The 22,470-nt window shown below is 45.8% G+C and overlaps 1 protein-coding gene across 3 annotated transcripts in view; it reads right to left on the bottom strand.

The window, feature by feature from the left end:
- Window positions 1-22,470, bottom strand: part of KDM2A (lysine demethylase 2A) — a 939,997-nt gene that overhangs the window by 605,598 nt on the left and 311,929 nt on the right. For 2 of the 3 annotated variants that reach the window (XM_086953271.1, XM_086953272.1), the window contains exon 6: window positions 13,931-14,109. In XM_086953271.1, the coding sequence (XP_086809397.1) occupies window positions 13,931-14,109 (179 nt within the window). The remainder of the gene's footprint in view (window positions 1-13,930; window positions 14,110-22,470) is intronic. The other variant, XM_086953273.1, reaches the window with a different exon arrangement.

Here is a 22,470-nt window from a genome sequence, read left to right on the forward strand (position 1 = left end):
CAGTGGGGTTCAGTTGATGGGTCCCAAGCGAGATTGGAGCGTCCCACCTAGGCTTGACTCCTTTCTATTTAAGGGCAGAGACTTTCAGGAGAGGTTCAGGGAGAGGGTAGATCTGAAGTTCGACGACAATGTATGCTCCGTGGGCTCCACCGGGATAGTGTGGGAGGCATACAAGACCGTAGCCAGGGATTTTGTACAGGCCGAGGTGGGGCGGAGGTGTAAGGACAGACATGCGCAGGTGGAACAATTGGAGTCGGAGCTTCTTGGTCTGGAAAGCGGGGCAGGGCTCACTCTAGATCAGGAGCGGGACAGGCAGCATAAGGCACAAATAAAATGATCGCCTGGTTGGAAAGGAGAGACCGAGACCGCAGTTGGGTGCCGAAGATAGAGCGACCAGATGGGTCAGTGAGCACCACAAGCACGGCAATTGCGGAAGACTTTGCGCGATATTACGAGGAGGTCTATCGGTCACACACGACGAGGGGCAAACAGGAGTGTTGTGATTTCCTGGCACCCCTGCAGCTCCCGGTACTGGAACCTGCAGACAGGGATATGCTGGAAGCAGATATCACGGTCAAGGAAGTGGAGGAGGCCATGGGGGACCTGCAAACAGGGAAAGCCCCCGGACCCAACGGGTTCCCAGCAGAAGCATTTGGATGTGTGGCTAGCCGCACGGCGCCCCATATGTGCAGCATGTTCCTCGAGGCGCGGGAATTTGGGCAGCTGCCGAGGGACCTACGATTGGCCACGATCGTTGTGATCCATAAAGCAGGGAAACCACAGGGTGACTGCGGTTCGTACCAGTCCATCTCCATCCTTAACTACGAGACGAAGGTCTTATGGAAGATCCTGGCCACACGCCCGGGTGCGGTGATCCAATCGCTGGTCCACCCGGACCAGTCGGACTTTATGCCCCACAGGAGCACGAGACTCAACCTGCGTCGCCGATTCTGGGTTCTACAGAGTGTGACCGCGCGACAGGGGATGCCGGTGTCACTGCTCTCGCTCGACGCCCATATGGCCTTCGATAGTATCGAGTGGCGATACATCTACGCAGTCTTGGAGAAGCTGGTCTTTGGGGACAACTTCTCCTAGGTGAAGCTACTGTACACTTGGCCACTGGCGATGGGTCCGGGTCAATGGGGCTATGTCGCGGGAATTTCAATTGGGACCCGGCACGAGTCATGGAAGCCCCCTGTCCCCGACCCTCTTCGCCCTGGCATTGGAGCCGCTGGCGCACTGGGTGAGGACGGATCCTGGGGTGTGGGGCATAGACATGGGGGGCGGATGGGAGGAACGCATATCGCTTTATGCCGACCACATATTACTATACACCCAGCGACCGTCGGAGTCCATACAACGACTAATGGTCCTGTTGCGCACGTTCGGGGAATACTCCGGGTACTGTATCAACTGGAGCAAATCCCTGGGCTATGTTCTGGCGCTATGTGCTCGGCTGCGAGGGCCTAGTTTGGCGCGCAGCGTTTCGTTATCTAGGGATATGGGTCACACCGTCTGACACTGAGTTTTTCCAGCTCAATGTACAGGCACAACTGAACCGCTTGCACAGTGATGTGCAGCACTGGCGGACCATCCCGGTCTCCCTCATGGGCAGAGCCGTAGTATTCAAAATGATGGCTCTGCCCCGTCTGCTATATGTGCTGCAGAGCTCGACCTTCCCGATCCCGGAGCATTGTCTTGAAAATGGTGGAGGCGGAGCAACGCTCCTTATTATGGGGCGGAGGATGTCCGAGGATTGCTCTTCGGAAACTGCAACGGGGTCCCTAAGAGGGGGGACTGGCAGTACCAGACATCGGCCTATACTATTGGGCGACACAGTTGATTAATATCAATGGGTGGGTGTTCGCCCCACAGGAGTAAACCGCCATACCGGGTGGATCGTATGGCCCTAGGAGCGGGCTCCTACTTAGCGGCTCTCTACTCCAAACCATGCCGCGACCAGTCCTTGCCTCCCCTGACTGCGGTTGTGGTAGAAATATGGAAGCTGGCAACGAAACTGCTTGGATGGCGGAAGAAGGTTACGGCCCAAACGCCCTGTTTTAAAGGAGACTTCCTTAGGGAGGTGGTGAAACTCCGCGACCTGCGCCAGTGGAGCCTGATAGGTATAGATATGCTGGGGGACGTCTGGAAGAGGGGGCAGGTGGTGGAGTTCGCAACTCTTCAGTCGGAATTCCAAATGGGTGATGGTGAACTCCTACACTAACAACAATTCAAACACGCCATGTACATGCATCTGACCCAGGGGGATCAGGTCTCTGACTATGCCCCGCTTGAGGACAGGCTACTGTTAGACCCCATGATTGATAAGGCCATATCACTCACCTACAAGAAGCTCATTAATATTATTCCTGATATCCTGGGGCCACTGAGGGAGAAGTGGGAATCCGACCTTGGTTTGTTAGAGGACGATGACTGGAATGAGGCCCTGCAGTGTCCTAGGGAGGTGGCAGTTCGAGCTCGATTCAGGTTGGTGCAGTTGCGCATCCTCCATAGTTCCTACACCCCTCGAACGGTGCATTTCAAGATGGGATACGCGACATCACACTTCTGTTTGAGAGGTTGTGGGGAAGAGGGCACATTCTTTCACATCCTCTGGGACTGCCCTAAAATCCGTACATATTGGGTCAGGCTGAAGGACATAATGGAGGAGGTGGTGGGGGTGGAGGTACCGCTGGAGGCTAGATGGCACGTTTTGGGGCTCACGGGGGACGTTACATGGTTTAAAGGAGACAAGATATGGTTGGCCTTTGCAATCATGGTGGCCAAGAGAAACATCGCAAGACTCTGGGGGAGTGACTTGATACTGACAATAGAAGAATGGGAACGAGATATAGACTGGTGCCAGAGGGCAGAGAAAGTCATCGATAATAGTAGAGGATGCCCCAAAAAATGGGAAAAGATATGGCAGGCTTGGAGGAGATACAGAGGGGAATGGATGGATACCCCAGATGCTTCACCGTAGGGGTCTCCCCCACTGGGTACCACAAACTGCATATCTTTGACACACCCACTCCCTGGGAGGCCATGAGCTTCGGCTGGTAGCAGAGTCTGAACACTCCGTAGGGGGGATGGGGGTAGGACCTTGGCCAGGGAGGGGGATAGGTGGGGAGGGGTGGGGGGGGGGGACGGGTTAGCAGACCCACTTACAACCTGTTGGGGCATGACCTGGGTGTAGACTGTTATTCTGTCCACTGATGGCTGGTTTATTCTAATCATTTACTGTTTAAATACCACTGCACTTTCACTACTACCTGATGTGTCTTTTGATGGAGCGGTTTTGTTTCAATAAAAAGATTTAAAAAAAAAAAAATGAGGAGCGTGGTTAGCAGACCCACTTACAACCTGTTGGGGCATGACCTGGGGGTAGACTGTTATTCTGTCCGCTGATGGCTGGTTTATTCTAATCATTTACTGTTTAAATACCACTGCACTTTCACTACTACCTGATGTGCCTTTTGATGGAGTGGTTTTGTTTCAATAAAAAGATTTAAAAAAGAAAAATGAGGAGCGTTTTCAAACTAGGATTGTCTCTTGGGAGGTGGGGAGGGGTCGGTGGCAAACAAGAGTTTGTAAATAAATATGACAAACATTAAGTTGCGAAACTGGTGCTGCGGGTACAAAGTTAATTATCTTTGGTAAAGTTTCAGTTTTTCTGGCATAATGAGTCTTCACATATTACTGATATGCATTTACCTCCCAAGGCATCACAACATATCTTGAAAATTGCTCAAAATGTGTGTGGCATGGGGGTTGACTTTGGGGCAGAGCCACTGATTAATCTTCTGAGGTGAATATGTGATACAACAAAGGCACAGCCAGTTACATTTGCTACACTTTAATTCTACACAAAACAGAGGCTTAAATGTATTAGTAGTAAAAAATAAAATAAAAAAAAAACACGTATATCAACTTAACAAATCCTGCATACTACAGCTCAAAAGAAGGAAAGGAAGTCAGAGTATCATCAGAACAACTATTATCCAAGGAAACTTTCTTCAAATGGATAGTGCTTCCTGACGATTCTGAGAATGTGCAGGGTATGGTGCAGGAAAGCACAGCTATGCCAAATTCAGCTTTATTAAAATATTCAACTCCGCCCAACAGTGCCTTACGAGAGTTTGAATTGACACCCCGTTTTAGCATAAATGTCAACTAACCTAGATAAAGCATGGAAACAACTGATACCCATGGTCATTTGAGATTTTCTCTCCTTCAAGGGGCTTCTCCTGAGCCAATTGGTATCACGGGTTGAAAGTTTACTTTGGCAATGCTTTATCCTTTCTGGTAAACAAACTTTGTCTGCAAGTGATAGTTCCATGTCCACAAGACTTGCTCTTGTGGAACAAGAAGTACTAATGCAGTTCTGCCTTTAGAGTGTAAGAGAGTGGAAAAAGACTGAACTGAGATTATCTGCAGCAAAAATGTCTGCATCACTCTACATATCTTTTTTGTCTAGAAGGAACAAAAGGTAGAAATAGGAATAAAAGGAAAGGGAAGACATTCATTCTCTAATCCTCTTTGTCAAGGTAACGGCTACCAAAGTACAGGCTTAATGTTCAGAAGTTTCAAATTACATAAATGTAAAGAATAAAAAGGGCTAGCCATTAATATTCCTAATAGTATTCCACTGAAAATTAATAGTCTTTGAAGAGAAACTAGTTTAGCAACCCTTTCAATAATATCAAAATCAAACTGATCAAAAGTTTAAAAAAAAACAACAACAAAAAACAGGTGAACAAGCAAAAGCCAAAAACATGACCTCCAGTTAAATCAACAAGGTGGTCATAAACTAAGTAAAATAGAAACGTACTGACTTTTTTTTTTAATTCAACAAGATATGGATGACACATCCTGCTTAGTACACCAATCAGAAAATGTGTTTAGAGTGAAAAGGTACCCTGCCTTTGTGGGTGGTCCTCCAGAAGCCAATTACAACCCCATCACATTATCTACTGAATGCCAGCTTGCACAAAGCAACCCTCTATTCCTGAAAGCAAAGGGTTTGGAGGTTTGATCCATGCCCACTAACTTAATACGCAAAGGCTGATTCCTGTATGTTAGCAGGATGAAGGACAAAACAAACATTAAGGGGTGCACAAAACACGTGAGCCCATCACGTCCTGTGCTACGAGGAATAACTGTGATCCTCAAAGCACACAATCTGATCTCATGTTCTACACAACTCTGGGTAACGCAGACAGAGGAAACTGAATGAAGACTATATGGATGGAAAGTTATCATCTATAGTGGTACTGGGTGGAAAACCATAGGGTTAAAACAAACTGCATTTCAAGCCGGTGTTTACTGCGGAAACTGCTCTCTAGGAGAAAGTCTCTCCCATTCACAACTCTTTCCACACCTAACAATGTACAACTGGCTGAAGACAAGTGGCCTTGTAATCTGCCCAAAGGAGATCATCAGCTCCAAGATAAATCACTACAGTCCAGTAGCCAGTGCCAGAAACTGATTGCGCCCATACCCAGAGGACCGAAGGAAAGGTATTACTCTTATTTTAACATGCAGATTTAGGAAGCTGATACACACTGCTCCTGTGCCAAGGGCCACACTCCACCCTTCATTTAGATGTGCCCTACAACCAGAGGCAAAGGGCCAATATCACCAAAGGCTCCTGTACCTTGAATGGTTTTCATTTTAGTAGACAGGAACCCACTGATCACCACTGTAGAAAGAGAACAGGTAATCAGACCCTCGTACAGGGTTGACAAGTGGCCCTAACGCACAAGTTACTTACTTGTGTAACTATATATTAGTAAGAGACATTAGTTAGGGATAGATTCCTTATCTTAGAATATCCCAAGGCGTCAGACTGGATCCGGAAAGTTTTTTCGTCAGCATTACCCCTGCACGTCGGTAGGCGTCATTGTACGGCTCCGTGTACTTCGCTGATGTCGTAGTCGCAAAGATGACGTCGGTCTAGCTACTTCGACTCGCCCACGAGCACTGACGTCAGTTCTGTACATGACTTTCCACGCAAGGAATGCAGAGTCATGCAAGATACTGACCACTGGTGCATTGAAACTAGGGCCCTAAATGGGATGACCGTAACCCTAGAAACCCGTAACCCTAGAAATCAGTTCGCAGAACAGGGAGGATAGGTGAGGCGGTAAGGAATCTATCACTGTCTCGTACAGATATATAGTTACACAAGTAAGAAACTTGTGCATCTGAAAGAGACACGTTAGTGATAGATTCCTTACCTTAGAATAGATACCCCAGCAATACCAACCCCGGTGGTGGGTCTGTGAACAAAGATCACACCAGAAAGTCACAGAGAACAGAACGGCCAAAGAAGCAGTCTCTCCGGACTTGACTGTCAATGCAATCATGCTTGGTAAAAAGGTGCAGCGAGGCCCACGTGGCTGCCTGAGAGATGTCCTGCAGGGGGACACCACGTCCCAATGCAGTAGTAGCTGCTGTCGTCCTGGTAGAATAATCGTACAGCCCCACCAGAGGTTCCTTTTTAGCCACAGAATAGCAGGCTTTGATAATCAAGACAAGCCAGTGGGAGATAGTCCTCTTGTGCACAGCCCAGCCTTTCTTGGCACCTACGTAGCCAACAATGAGCTGGTCATCCACCCGGAACTGTTGTGTGCGATCAAGGTAAAATGAAAGTGCACGTTTTGATTCAAGACGGTGGAGCCTCTCTGGAAAGGTGCGGAGAATTAGAATTGGCGGTAAAAAGCCTGGCGAATGGCAAGGCTGCCTGCAGGACCAGATCACATTCCTGGTGAAATTTATAAATTATTTTTTGAACAACTAAAATATATTATGCTGGATACTTTTAGAGCAGCACAAAAGGGTAAAGTTCCAAAATCATGGAATGATGCCACTATTGTTTTTAGTAAAAAGGGTAGACCTCCAGAATTGCCGGGTTCATATCGCCCGATTACCTTACTTAATTGTGACAGTAAATTATACTCAAAAATAATAGCTAACCGTATTTCCAAAGTTATCACTCCGCTAGTTTCCTTAAACCAACACGGATTTATCCCCAATAGAGGGACTGTGACACATATGAATAAACTTATTACTCTTTTTGATATCGCTCAGGCAGAAAACCGCGCATTAGCTTTAATATTACTTGACACTGAGAAAGCATTCGACCGTGTAGAATGGCATTATTTATGGGAGGTTATGAGGAAATCAGGATTTGGAGACAATTTTTTGACTGCAATTCAAGTGCTATACTCCGCTCCGAATGCAAAAATCACAGCAATGTGGCGGAAATCAGCAGTGATTAATATTACAAGAGGGACTAGGCAAGGGTGCCCGTGCTCCCCGCTATTGTTTGCTTTATTTATTAATCCTTTGTTAATTAGACTGTCCAACAGCCCTTCAATTCAGCATTTTATAGCGCAAAATATATTTCACAAAGTATTTGCTTACGCGGATGATGTGGCAGTTACTACGGTTAATCCAGGTGAGGCGTTAATAGAGATTGAGTGGTTGGCCTTAGAATTTGTGCTAATATCAGGATATAAATTAAATTCCGCAAAGACTCAAGTTTTATGTATTAGTAATACTCAAATCAGCGATCCTAGAGTCTTATCCGAAGTAACGTACTTTGGGATTATAATTAAGACTTCCATGAAAGAAATAGTTGAAAACAATTGGACTAGCACACTTCAACACATTAAGCAATCGCTAGACAGGTGGGGACGTTTACAATTAACAATTATTGGAAGTGGGAATATTATTAGGATGAGCATTTTATCAAAAGGCTTGTACTTGTTAAGAGCCATACCTCTAGAGATTCCACCACATCACATTCAACAGTTACAATCCACATGTGCGAGATTTCTATGGTCTCCAGGGAAATCCCGCCGGGCAATGAGATTGATGACACTCCCGGTTGAGAGAGGTGGTCATGCGATACCTGATTTTTTGTTATATTTTTATGAATGCTTTTTACAAAGATTGCTATTAACTGGAAAATCGGTAGAGGATTTGGCGGAAGCACCATCCATATTTTATTTATTGCTAGGTAATGAAGCCAAACGTAGTTTATTTAAAGAACTCAAAGGCAATTACTATAAGAGAACAAGGTACAAGGTTCTGGAATCATCCTTTGTTGTATGGAGGAAGGTATCTAGAATGATAAATTTAGCAAAAGTTTCATATTACACACCGTTTAATGCAGAGAAAATATTACCCTCTGTCTTCTGGGATCGGGTAGCTATAGAATGGGCACAAAGGGGGATAACGCAAATTGGGGATCTGTTTGAATCAGATGGGTCGATTGCAACTTATGAGAGTCTGATGTTAAAATATCAATTGACTAAGTCTTCCTTCTTTAAATATCTTCAAGTAAGGGACTTTGTAAATCAAAGGCATATTCAATCTGGTATTATTCCTATAGTAGAGGCTATTCGTACACTGAAAAAAATAGGGCTTTTGTACAATTTACTAATGGACTATAGACCTGATGATTTACAGAAATTCAATATGTATTGGCAAAATCAGCTGGGGGAACCTACTTTATTAATAGAAGATGCAATTGTCATGTCTAAGGAAGCTTTCTTATCTGCCAACTTGAAGGCTCAGTTTTTTAAGACTGTCTTTAGATTATACTACACTCCAGAACGAATGATGAAGTGGGGTCCACAATATGACGGGAAATGCTTCCGCTGTAAATCTGATAATGCTGATAGTACTCATTTTTTAGTTGCAATAAATTGCATCAATTAGTGACCCATATTGAAAATTTTCTTACCATGATTACACAGACTACTGTGAAGATAACTCCAGCGTTGATGTTACTAGGTGTAGGGAACAATGTGAAAAAGGGAACTGCTTTATATAAATTCAGATATCTCCTATTTGTAGCCATGACTGCTGCCCGCCTTTGTATTGCCTCTGATTGGCTACAAGAGGAACCTCCTGCATTCGAATTCTGGCGTGCCAAACTATATAATCTTTTCGAATTGGAATGGAATTTGTATGCTTAAAAGGGGGCAAAGAAACGGAGACTTGGTATATTAATTTGGGGTGCAATCCATGAACATTTAGAGATGTGAAATGCTAAAAGTTTAATTTGTAGTTCCAATATTTTTAAAAGGAATTTTATGATTTGTAATATATATGTGCTGTTTGTGCTGATGACTTGTCCCTTCGGGGAACAATAAAAAAAAAATGTTTTGAAAGGAAAGGAAAGGTGCGGAGGTGGTAAGAAAGTGGGCAAGGTGAAAGACAGAGACTATTTTTGGCAAGAAGAAATGATGAGTGCTAAGCTCACTCACGCACCTAGCGGAGGTGATGGCAACCAGGAAAGTAGTCTTCAAAGTTAACGAAGAGGACAGTTGTGAAGCAGCACAAAAGGAGCACACATCAAAAAGGTAAGTACCAGATTGAGGTCCCACTGAGGCATCACAAAATGAACAGAAGGGAAAGGGTGAGTAATGCCTGTGAGAAATCTGTAAACAACAAGGGACTTGAAAAGAGAGGGCTAATCAGGGAGCCTGAGAAAGGCCGCGATTGCAGAAAGGTAGCCCTTAATAGTGCCCAGAGCAGATCCCTGCCGGGCCAGAGAAAGAAGGAACAAAAGGACCTCTGAAAGAGGGAGAGAAATGAGATCCACAGCCTTTGCTGTGCACCATGCCACAAATTTGATCCACCTGTAGGCGTATACCGATTTAGTGGAGGGGCGCCTGGCTGCCAGAATGACATCACAGACTTCAGGAGGCAAGTCAAACGGAATCAACTGTCGCCGCTCAATCTCCACACATGTAGGTGGAGGCTGGACAGGTTTGTGTGGAGGACCGTCCCACGAGGCTGCAACAGAATTTCCTCCCGAAGAGGCAGTCGGACGGGGGGATCGGTGCTAATACTGAGTAGTTGGGGATATCAAACTCTTCGAGCCCAGCCCAGTGCCACAAGAATGCCTTGGGCCCGGTCGCGCCTGATCTTATTCAGCACTCTGGGTAGACGTGGTATAGGTGGAAAGGCGTACAATAGACCGCAGCTCCACTTGTGATGAAAAGCGTTGCAGAGCAGCTGACATTGCGTGTTCTCTTCGGTGGCGAATAGATCTAACCAAGCCTCTCCCCACTGTCGAAAGAGACCTTGCGCCACCGCAGAGCGATGACGCCATTCGTGATCCGTCAAGCACCGGCGGCTGAGTTTGTCCGCCCTGGCGTTCAAAAAACCTGCCTGTGTTGAACCTTCAAAGAAATGCCTTGACGTTTCAGCCAGGTCCAGAGGCGCAGAGCCTCCTGACATAGGGTCCACGACCCCACCCCACCCTGTTTGTTGCAATACCACATGGCGGTGATGTCTATGAAAACCTGCACCACTTTCCCCTTGAGAGAGGGAAGGAAGGAATGCCTTCAGTGCAAGAAGGATCGCCCGAAGCTCCAGAAGGTTGATATGGATCTGGGACTGCACCGAGACCAGGAGACCAGAGGCCTCTGATCTCCGCCTCTCCAATGTGGCCGCCCCATCCCAGGAGGGACGCATCCATCACCACTGTGTGCTCCGGTTGGGGAAGGGAGAGGTATCTGCTGCTGACCTAATGCTGATTCGTGAGCCACCACTGCAATTGTTGTGCAGTGCCCTCCAAGATCTGGACTTAGTCGGACAGGTTCCCCTGATGCTGCGCCTACTGGAACTTCAGGTCCCACTACAGAGTCTGCATATGCCATCTGGCATGATTGGACAGCAGGATGCAGGAGGCCATGAGTCCCAGCAGCCTCAAGTTCATCCTGACCGAAACCCAGGACAAGAGCCAAAAGATCGGAACCATAGCCCGAATGTCCCGAACTCGCTGTTCGGGAGGATAAACCCGAAACTGCGCCATGTCCAGAATCGCTCCGATGAAGAGGAGCTTCTGGGGGGGGATCAGGTGTGACTTCGGCACACTGATTGAGAACCCCAGCAAATGCAGGAGGTCGGCAGTAGTCTGGAGTTGGGAGATGACTGTTTGGGGCGAGCCCGCCTTCAACAACCAGTCGTCGAAATAGGGGAAGACTGAAACCCTGATCTGCACAGATGAGTTGCGACCACCGCCATCACTTTTGTGAACACCCGAGGGGCGGTGGTAAGGCCAAAGGGGAGCACAGTGAACTGAAGGTTTAAGGTTTCCGCCTAGGGGACAGACAATGAATCACAGAGGAATGAGGCGGGGGAGGGAAGAGAAACATAAAGGGGAGACGAGGAAAACAATGTCCGATGTGAAGCTGGGTAGGTGACGGCCGAGGAGTGAACTAGAGCCAAACTCCTCTATAGCTGCATAGGACAGCTCCACCGGGTATCGGCCAAGGTTGCTCGGGCCCCGCGGAACGTACAGACAGATTATGGTTGCCAACTGGGGGGCACCGTCAAAAGTTCTATCGAGAGCACCAGTCACGGTGTACGGTGCTACGATCCCAGTGGTAGTGGGACCACTCCCAATGTTCTACTGCTGAGTGTGTCTCCCTGTGTACACTCCCAGAGAGGTATCTAAACCCCCGGAGAGCAAGGCCTCTCCCTCTGGGGATCCATGTTCCAGTCTCTCTGACTTCTCATTGTATTTCACCACTTTGCTACCAATCCAATAAGGCAGATGAAATAGGCACAAAATGCCCGTATTAATACTTCTTATATGTTCATGTAAAACAAGTATATATAGTTCAACTGTGCTCACTTATTTAATTCTCAGCAGGCCCAGTTTGGTCACTTCCCTAACTGCATCATAGTGTTTCCTTCTGAAATTAATTACAGAAAAATTACCTGGATTAAAACTTAACTATACTGAAACTGCCAATGTACGAACCGGAAGTCAGGAACCGTATAATATAAAAATGGAGGGACTATTTCACGTAACTTCTGTTGAATATATTCTAACAGCTCAGTTAATCAGTTGCATTTGTCAGACCATTTCAAGATGGATTTGATAGATTCCTTGCTCAATAGAACAAGCTTTGGCAAAGCCAACATGTCTCAGCAATCCAAGAGCTATAGGCGTTCGTAATGTAAATGCAGAGGGCAAGCCTCCATGCTACTTGGGCACTGCCAAAACAAGGCACTAAAACCAACACAAGTTAGATGTAAGAGTGTTTGGCCTTATTCTAATGTTTTAAGAGAAAAAAGTGTCTCCTTTTTCCCACCAGGGTCCTTTCCAATGACACTCCCTCCCAGCTCTCTCTTTCATGCATTCTGCACTAATCACTTCCTCACAAACTCGCAACTGCCCTGTTTCCCACTCCCGCTCATATTCCTTCTTCCCTGCCCCATTCTTTTCTAACCGTCCCTTTCTCACCGTCGCTCGTGCACACTTCTCCCTAAACCCTCTTGTGCTTGCTCAGTCTCTCCCACACATATCTTGCATCGGTATCATGCTCTCTCCTGTCACGCATTATCCTCAACCATTTACAGCAAATCCTTCCCTATTTTAAATTCAGTTTTCAACTTGTGTAATTTATTTTCCACCTACCCTCCCTCAAAAGCTATTTTCCCATTTTCTGGCTCTCCTGCGCTGCAAGGTCACACAAATGGCAGTAGCACTATGCAAATACAATCACTCCACTAGAAACAAAAAACGAAAGTAAAAAACATTGTGATTTACATCAATAGCTTAAAACTTTAACAAATGCGAGACCGATTGGATTGCAAATGCTTGTTTATCTAGCTGAATGATGCTCTATTTTTGGTTAATTGCCTGATGGCTCTATGGTAGCAGGGGACAATTCAGAACATATTCCACCAAGGAACAGACCGCTTAAAAGACACCAAGCCAGTCCCCTCACCTGCTGGATATCAGTGAATGTGAACACAACGAAGCAGTCTATCAACAGAAGAAAGGAGATTAATGAAACTGTTGGAAGAGAGGCCATTTTTGAATACTACAATTTATTTTGAATAAAAGACGTTCATATTCGGAAAGAAGCACTTTTGTGTTGAAATAAAGGGGGTGATGGAGTAATGGCTGTTCAGATCCAAAGCCCACTGAAGAGTGGTGCTTAGCAGCTCACTTCTCACTGTGCCTCCTCTTGTCCTCTGTCCCACATCTTTCCCAGCTAATGACATCTATTAACACTCAAACTCAAGCAAAAAAGATTACTTCTAATCCTAGGCTACAAAAATAATTCTGATGGCGGAGTTCACCTGTGGTGAATTGTATGTTTCTATGTGACTCCTGAAACACTTATAGGCAGTGCCCCAAAAGGAGTTTTGGGAAAAAAAGCAAGCTGGAGCATTTAAGAAAGAACTCTAGATGATAGCATTTTCACAGCTGTTGATTTTACAACACTATCATGCTGCAAAACAACAGATTCCAACATACAAAAGGTTGAACTAAAAAGCTCAGACAGAAGATCTCACACAAGGCATGAGATCATTTAAAAGCTGTATTATATTCTTTATAACAATATGTGGGACTATTAGCAGTTTTGTTCACAACAGCATACAGAAGTATAGATAACCAAGTATTACTGGCACATTTATCATATATCTGCAAATGATTCACACAAGCATGGTAATATAGGAAACCTTTGGTGTTGGAGAGAAACAAGGCATCATTGGAATCTAATCAAAATACCTACTCGGAATATTAAAAGTCTAAAATTTATTAGGGAAGTTACCTAAAATCCTCCACCACAACTGCACAAGCCCAGAAAATGCTGGAAAACATTCTTACTAGTACTGTCTTAATCTCACTCAAATAAAGGAAGCTGGTGGGTTTTAAAGCGAAGGGGGACAGAGTTCATATAAACTGCAACGCTATACTAATGACAAAGTTGGAGAAACTCACAACTGACTGTTGTATGGCACCAAAAGAAGCAGAATGAAAACACCCTGCAGTCACTTTAACATTATAGGTGTGAAGAGGCCTGAAGATTTCAAAGGAGATGGTTTGTGTCTCATCTTCCTGAACCAGGAAAACTAGAAGAAAAAAAGAAGAGCAACAACTCACAGTGGTTGGCCTCTGTACTAGGCTTTCAAGCCTGGTGTGGCTGAATTCCAGGCTGATGACATTGTACAGCTTCTCTCGATCTTCGTCCGGAGTCTCGTAGTACTTGGCCCACTGCGACATTGACATCTCGATGTCACGCTGTGTATTTACATCCATCACGTCCACGATGCGCCGGCTACCTGCCCGTGAGGAAGAGCAAGTACAAAGTGGAGACAAAGTTGGAGGAATTAAACATACTCCTTGTCCTACAGCAGCACTACTCTTGAGAAATGAAATCTTTTGACTAGGAGAAAGATTAATAAAATAGGTGCTTGCTGAAGCAGCGAGCAAAGAGGGCTGATAACCTTATCCCTCAACAGGGCTCACAAATAGCTTCCATTTCCTAATTTTCACAGATTTGTAGGCAATACTCAACAGTTACAAATCTGATGGCACATGTGAGGGAAAAATCAACATATACATATTGCTCCAATCAAAACATTTATTTTATATTGGCTACCTATTTGCAACAGAGGTACACTTTAAAATGCAGCCAAGATTGACTAAATTTCAAGCATATTAATCACAAACAGTACCTCAAACCAGTTTCTGAGATCAGATTTGGCCCGCACACACCACCAAGCACTGCTAGTACCACAGCTAACCACAATTGTCCTGGAAGAACTGCCATCTCTGCATAAGGAGAAATAGCTGTGGAAGTGTCACTGCTTTTGTCAGAAGACAAGGTCAAGTGCCCAGTCTTCCTGCCCTGGATGCACCACACCTAAGTACTCAGCACCAATGTGTTTATGACCTATATATTTTTGGATGTGTGAAGGAGACATGCATTAGTCCTTTCACTTCCCTCCTTCACAGCAGGACTAAGGAAACCCAAATTAACATGCAGGTCAGTTTGCGAGCCTTCTCTCTCCGCCGCCTGAAAGAGTTGGAAACCAGCTTTTAACTGGGAAGTGCAATAAAATGTCAGACTAGGCTTCAGACCAAAAACAGAATCTACAATACAAGGCATGTTTAGGGAGTATTGCTTTCAGAAAGAAGGACTAGTGACACAAGCCACTGATTGATATGTGTCTTCCAGAAGCTAATAAAGATGCTTTACTCTGGTGAAGTGACAGTCAAATGTCAGGGTTTACTGTCTGATTGAGAATGGTGGTCTGTATGTCTTGCTTGAACCCGGAGATTCTGAGCCAGGCATGTCGTCTCAGCATGACACTAGTGTTAACAGCTCTGGCCACGGTGTCTGCTGCGTCCAGTGCACATTTGATAGAAGCATTTGATATGAGCTTCCCTTCTTGGATGAGCATCTCAGCTGCCTCTTTGTATTAATCTGGCAGGTGCTGTAACAGGGTCTCAAGTGTGTCGTAATGTGCCCTGTCATACCTGGCTAGAAGTGCCTGAGTGTTCGAAATGCGCCAGATATTGGCCGCTTGAGCTGCCACCCTTTTCCCTGATGCCTCAAACACCTTAGATTCCTTATCTGGGGGAGGAGCATCACCAGTTGCTTGGTAATTAGCCCTCTTCCAGGCATTAGAAACAACAAGAGAGTCCAACGGCAACTGTCCCTTGATGCAAGTAGGGTCTCCAGGCGCCGGTTTGTATTTCTTTTCAATTCTGGAATGTATCACCCTGGCTCTTGTAGGCTCCTTAAAGATTTCCCCAGCATGTTTCAAGACACCCTTCAACATAGGCAGAGTCTTGACAGTCCTCTCCGAGGTGGAAAGGTGTCAAAAAGAAAGTCCACTTCAATGGGGTCAGCATGGAGCTGGACGTCATGATTCTTAGCTGCCCTTTCAAACAGGGCATTAAACGCTGCTGAATCCTCAGTAGGCGATGTTTTCACAGCATACCCTTGAGTGTCTGGGGTAGAGTGAGGATCACCTGGGTCAGCAGCAGCTGCCCAGGGTTCATTTGTATCATCTGGATCAGTGTAGACAGGATAGCTGTATTCATCATTATCACCTTCCCCAGTGTCCATATCTGAATAAGTGGGTGAGACATCATGGCCACGTGGAGATACTGGTTCTACAAGATCAGGCGTCTAAGTAGAATCCTTTTTCTTCTTCAGTGGAATTTTATACGACTCCATTGGCTGTTCCGGGTGATTTTCCGCTTATAAAGAGAGAGTCTGCCCGTTTCGGCATCGATAAACTGTTCCCGTTGCTCTTCCAACGAGGATTGTCGATGCTTTATGGCCGGGACCACGGACGTTGACTTCGGAACCGAGGACACCTTCTCGGGCACGTCAGTGGCCATTTTAGGGGCAAAAGCCTTCGGCACCACTTTAGGCGGCAGCGTGAAGTGGATGGGCGTCGACATCTTCTGAGGTTTTTCGGCAGGCTTCGAAGGTGGAGGAGCTTTAGGCCCGACACTGGAGGCCTTGTCCTTGATGCGCTTTAGGGAGTCCGTCACCTGCTTCGAGAATGAGGCGGACGGCTGCGTCGACTCGACGGAATCCTTCGAGGCACCACCAGACGTGGACTCGTGGGTCGGTCCGCTTTTGGCCTTGTCTTGTCAACGCGGATGCTCGAGAACCTTCGGATCACCGACCCCTTTGTCGGTGTCGACTGTCTTCGGCGCCGATTTGTTCGGGTCAACTGCCCCGACCTTTGCCTTCAAGGCGCTAGACTTAGTCTCGACGCCCTTGAGCTGTTTCTTCGGGTCGATAACGCCCGTCTGCTTCATCTGTGCCGACAGGTCCGAGGACTTCGAGCCGACCAAAGCAATACGCACTTTTGGTTTCGATGTAGGCAGCAGTGCTTTCACTGCGTCGAGACCGGAGCTTTCACTTTCGGTTTCGATTTCGCAGGTTGCGGCTCCTTAGTAATGTCCGAAGCCGAGCCCGAAGGCGGGGCCGTAGAACTTAGTGGAAGATCTTGGGTAAGGCCTAGTGGCGATCCCTCGACCTGAGCCTTATGAAGCGTTTCGGCCCCAATGTCAGTTTGAGTTAGCTCCTCGCTCGAGCTATCTTCCATGGCTCCAAAGGCCCCGTCGTCGTCTTCTACCTCATCGACGACTTTGTCCGCTTCGAGCATTTCAACATCCGCGTCGTAGTTGTAGTCGACCTCCGACGCGTGATTAGACAGGTTCTCACAAACCTCCCGGTCAGCTCCTTCATCATCCCTGGCATCGAATATGTCCACAGGCGCCGGTGCAGTCTGCTGGCCTTCCCTGCGCGCAGCGCATCGATGTAGAAGAGTCTTCTTGGATCGAAAACGGGAAAAAGCCATGCAGCTGGCTTCATCATGATCCGGCGACAGACACTTGTTGCACACCGGGTGGACGTCGATGTGGGGATACTTTGAGTTGCACACGGGACATCTCTTGAACGGGCTCCGTTCCATGATGGTTCGTCGATAAGGCCTCTGGCGTCGACCGGGCCTTCAGCGTCGAAAAGCACGCGGCTCTTCTGAAAATCCGGCTCAGAACTGAGCTGGAAAGAATCGGGCACCGAACGCAAGACTATACCGACGAAAAAACTAAAGGCCTTTTGGCCCTAGGAAACTTTGATATCGATTCCGACTAGAGTGAACCAATATACATCCGAACCCAATGGCGGAAAAAAACAATCTGAGCATGCGTTGTGATGTCATACATCCGTGTAACACCATTATGGTGCTGTGGAGTCCGTAATGACAAACCCCCAGACCATCTACTCTTTATGGCTTTACTGCACTTGCAATGTCGAAGAATGGACTTCGACACTGTAGGCGTACAGTGCTCATGCAACTGTACCCTCACCAGTGTTATAGTGCACCCAGCTGGCGCTATATCATAGGCAGTACAGGTATGTGTGCTATTTCGACTCTTCACATTTGTCTGCACCAAAAGACAGACAGACTGTGTGTGTTGTTTTTTTAAGGTGCAGGACCCCTAAGGGTGGCACAATATGTGCTGCTGCCCTTCAAGGCCTCCCCTGGTCACAGTGCCCTTGGTACCCATGGTACCTTTTACAAGGGACTTACAGGTGGCCAGAGAGGTGCCAGTTGGGGGTACAAAGGTACAGTTTTGGGAAAGAACACATGCCCAGTGAACCTGATTGGCAAGGACCCCAGGCACATCAAGTCGAAGTGCAACAGAAATCTGGCAAAAAAGTGGGACGTTACTGTTACAGAAACCCACTTTCTTACAGAGGGTTTCTGCATTGAGAAACGTTTTAGGGTTGACCATGTCTGGTAGACCCGCGCAGATGCAGCCTTTGGAGCTTGCTTCAAATGGTACAGAGTGCTCAGCACCCTTTGAGTAAATCAGACTCAATGACTGGTAGGGGTCAACACCCTCAGGTGGAGGCTTATTCAGCTCGGAAGTCGACCGGATTGCAGAGTCCCTAAGCTCACCATTTCTCATTGTTCAAGCTTAGGTTCAATGCCTAACTCCTTCTGGAGTGGTGCTCTGCCTCAACATTGCATCTTCTGGGGCCCTGGGTCACAGATATGGGATCCAGGGGATGAAGGCATACTAACGACCCTGAGCATGGTCTGGGTGCAAGGACAAATCTTCAACTGTGTCAACGCCCTTTATCTCCTCGCAGTCACGCTTGCTTGAGAACACAGTCTCTGGCCTCGATGTCAGCAGCGCAGTTGGGAGACTAGACGGACCAGTGTCTTCCTGGCCTTCAGTGTCAAAGGGCTTTAATTCCCTGAAGACCTTAGGTATACCGAGGTGCTCTGCTGGCACAGCATTATTCCCTTCAATACCAGACAGGGTTTTAGGATCTGAAGGTGATGCATGACATACAGAAGGTGTTGTGGTCAGGGAAGAGGCATACGTTGCACACCTCATGGTGGTACTCACAGATATTTTGCTTGGCATCTAGAGGAATTCTGAGAGGATGTTCATTGTATCACCAATGCAGCATTCTATGGTAAAGGACTGGAAATCCTGGGCACTCTACAACAGTCTTTGGTTCTGCTGAAGGTATTTACTCACCAATTTGCCTCTGATTAGGTTTCCTGAATTTCTTCATTAACTAAGCTCAAGTAAGGTAACCTTCAATCTCTGACAGTTAAGCTACAAATTTTGGCTACATCCATCATTCCACCACTGCACGATTTAATCAACTCTTCACTTGCTAGCGGTTTGATGCTAAATCGGGGGAAATTCATAGTAACCCCTTTTTAAACAAATTTGATCTACACCGGGGGATCTGAAAAATTACAGACAGATAACCTTACTTCCAGTCTTTTCTATAATTTAGACAAATGGCTTACTGGCACCACGGAACACTAGGGCATTAAAATTATACAAGCTGGTTTCCAGCCAAGCTACAGCACAAGCAAGTGATTCTAGTATCTCTTGATTAAATGATTCACCAGAGACCACTGTCTCCGCACTGACCGGCTAGTCAACCTCTCTGAAGCTTTCTACAAACCATTCCGCCTTGTTCCATAGTCTAGCAGAGTCAGACTGACTGACTTGACCTTAGAATGATTCAAGTCCTTAATTAAAGTTAATGGCACACCTTCCCTTTATATCTAAGAAGAAGTCTTTGGCATGTGGGGGTCCCCCTTCTGTTTAAAGTGAATGTTCAGCTATTGGGCAAGCGGATTAGAAATGTTGGTTTCAAGGTCCTCTCATATTCCAATGCCATGTAATTGCTACTGACATATGAACCTCTTTCCTCGGATTGCAATGTCCGCCTTGGAGGCCGACTCACAGCAATTCAATATTGGATGTTGCTGAATTTTGTAAAGTCCAAAGGATACAAGATGTAGATCTTCGGGACTGACAGGCACTATTCGATTTGGTCAGTGATGCTATGTCCCAGGAAAATCATCCTACCCACATGACTATAGTTTAATATCTGTGGTCTGACCAAAAACTCACTGCTGACTGCTAGCGTCAGAAAGCATGGTCTTCTTGTCGTTTACGTTTCTGTACTTTGAAGGTGGTCATGGATTTTATTCTGAAGGAGAACTACGTATTTGTATTTGACACTATTTGTGCAGTTCTATACAGTGGGAACAGTGCCTCAAGGCATTAGAGTGCTTTAGATGTGAAAGATAAAGTTACAAAGGAGAACTGAGCAGGCATCAGAGCAAACAAAAGAGCTATGAATCCGAATGAAAAGTTAGACAGAACGGAAACAGGGTGGAGAGTACACAAAATGATAAAGAACAAATTACAAGACAATCACATGATTATCAGGAAGGAATTAATGGTTTAGTATCCACAGTTAACACTGAAGTACAGAGATAAGGAAAAGTGGATTACCAACATCAGTCGACTAAGGATCCACAGAGGACCAATAGTGGAAGAGAGTCAATAAATAATGGGCTATGGGATGCACTACAAATTCTGGTAGCTCTGCCTGAGAAAGACTGCTTCATCGTACGTTTCTTTTTGAAAGGTCAAAGTCCTTATAGTAGCGATTCTGACCTAGGTAGGAATCTACTCTCATCACCCTGGGCAAACTGGACTCTTGCAAGTTGGCTATAGGGTAGAGGTGTTCAGAACATTGTGTATGATGCATGTTGTCTTGTGTAAAGACCTTGACATTGCACATTTAGTAACAAAGGTGTAACAGGTCTGAATCTTTTTGGGCCAGAAAAAAAATAGCACCTATGTTTAACAGCCATCAGCAGGAAGAGGTGTATTTTAGCAAGTTTAGTCAGAAGAGATTTGCCATGGTCAATCGTTGAGAGCATATGGTGAAAGCGCTGCAGTATGCGGAGGACATACTTTTGACACTATCCAATGCAGCATGATCCATCAAGCATCACATGTTCCAGGCAGTTAATCTCCAAATTGTCTGGATACTGGGTCAACTAGCGGAAGTGTGAAGCCCTGTCTTTGACAAAAACAGCAACGGTGGCCACATTAGGGCCTCACTAGTTTCAATGGAAGGAATACAATCTCAAATATCTAGAACTCCTGATAAATACAGGATTGGAAAGAGTAGAAGACAACCTGATCCCTGTGATACAGAAACTACACAAGACCGGTCCAGATGGGCAGCCCTGAATTTATACTATTGCATCAGATAACAAATCATAAGCATGAAGGTTCCACTTCAAGTGAATTACATATTCAGTAGGCTTCTCCTAGTAATGCCCAGCACACTAATACGAGAACGGCCGAACATGATAAAACTCTTCATGTGGAGAGGAAAAAAGCTCAGACTGAAAATGGATAAAATGCATGTAAGCACGGAAAGTGGAGGATTACAACTACTCAACTCAAACCGATCCCCACCAACTTAGAGCTACACTGGATTTCTTTTCAACTGACCACACTTAGACAAGATTCCTAAAACACTAGAGAAACCAAGATGGGTACATTTCGAGAATAACATTTTAAGTGGCAAGGAGAGGCATTGGCACACTATACTCTAGGGACAGAAATAGCATTACACGCATGGTCGGGTGTAAAGCACTCTGTCGCAATCGAGCTCATCGTGCATTTCATGTAGAAGCCACATCATGGGGTAATGACGAGATTCAATTTGAAAACCAGGAACCCATATGTCCATTTTTAAAAGCAAAGGCCATACATACAATAGAATATTAATGACTGAAGGAAGGTAATTACATTTGTCAAGGTTCAAGTCTCCTACGATCATGACAGAACATACACCTAGAAAAATAGGCAAGACACTTCGCACACAGCCCTAAGCTCCTGACTGACCACTTCCAGAAATAACATGCCTATATTCAGAGACTAGAGGAACTGTCCATTAGGTCCTCTTAGTTCACTTAGATCTTCTGTTCTAGACACTACACTGTGGTTCACAACAGATTAGATTTCCCAGTAGAACATTCCTGACTTACAGAATGATTAAAACTAGCAGCGATCTTACGAGGAGAGATTACAAGTCCCCACAGGAGAGTGGTGTGTGCTCTTGGGCCACTAGATATAAGCAAAATAGAATCAGCTGCGGAAGAAAGTGATAGAGGAAGTAGGCTTATAAGAAGGCGCCATAAATAAGGGGCATGCAGAGAAGTGTGCTTTAAGAAATGGGAGGGGGAAACTAGAAAACATGGTTGGATGAATGCTTCAAGGATACAAGATAGGAGGGGATATCTGGTAGTTTACACGAGAGAATGGAGCAGAATAAAAAGGGTGACTTCTGTCTGGCACCATAAGACGTACTGTGAGATTTTCCAGGTGAGATAAGTAGAGGAAAAGGATAGTTAAGCTTGCAGAGGCGAGAAGGAAAGGGAAGCAGCAAGAACAGTGGTATAATAGAAGATGGGTGGTAAGGGCGACAAGATGGATAGTTTCCATGGCAAGCAGCAGAGTTTGATAACATTTGAGCAACAAGTTGGGAAATGCCAACAGAGTGGAAGAGAAATCAAACAGTTAAGTAAGAATAGGACGCTGACCTGAACAAGGGATGCAGGAAAGATGAAAACAAGCTGAGAGGGACTGGACAGTAAAGATACAGATGTAAGGTGGGAAAGCTGAACATTAGAAGAGTTGATACTATATAAGGCAGGGGTGAGGGGGGGCTAGACAGCTCCTTTCCATTACAGAGAAGTGTTTAGAAATGGATATCAAAGATAGTAAAATTTTTATCCAGAGATTACATTATAATCGTCCCA

The sequence above is a fragment of the Lissotriton vulgaris genome, chromosome 1_2 (genome assembly GCF_964263255.1).
Source record: "Lissotriton vulgaris chromosome 1_2, aLisVul1.2, whole genome shotgun sequence".
In the NCBI taxonomy this organism is placed as follows: Eukaryota; Metazoa; Chordata; class Amphibia; order Caudata; family Salamandridae; genus Lissotriton; species Lissotriton vulgaris.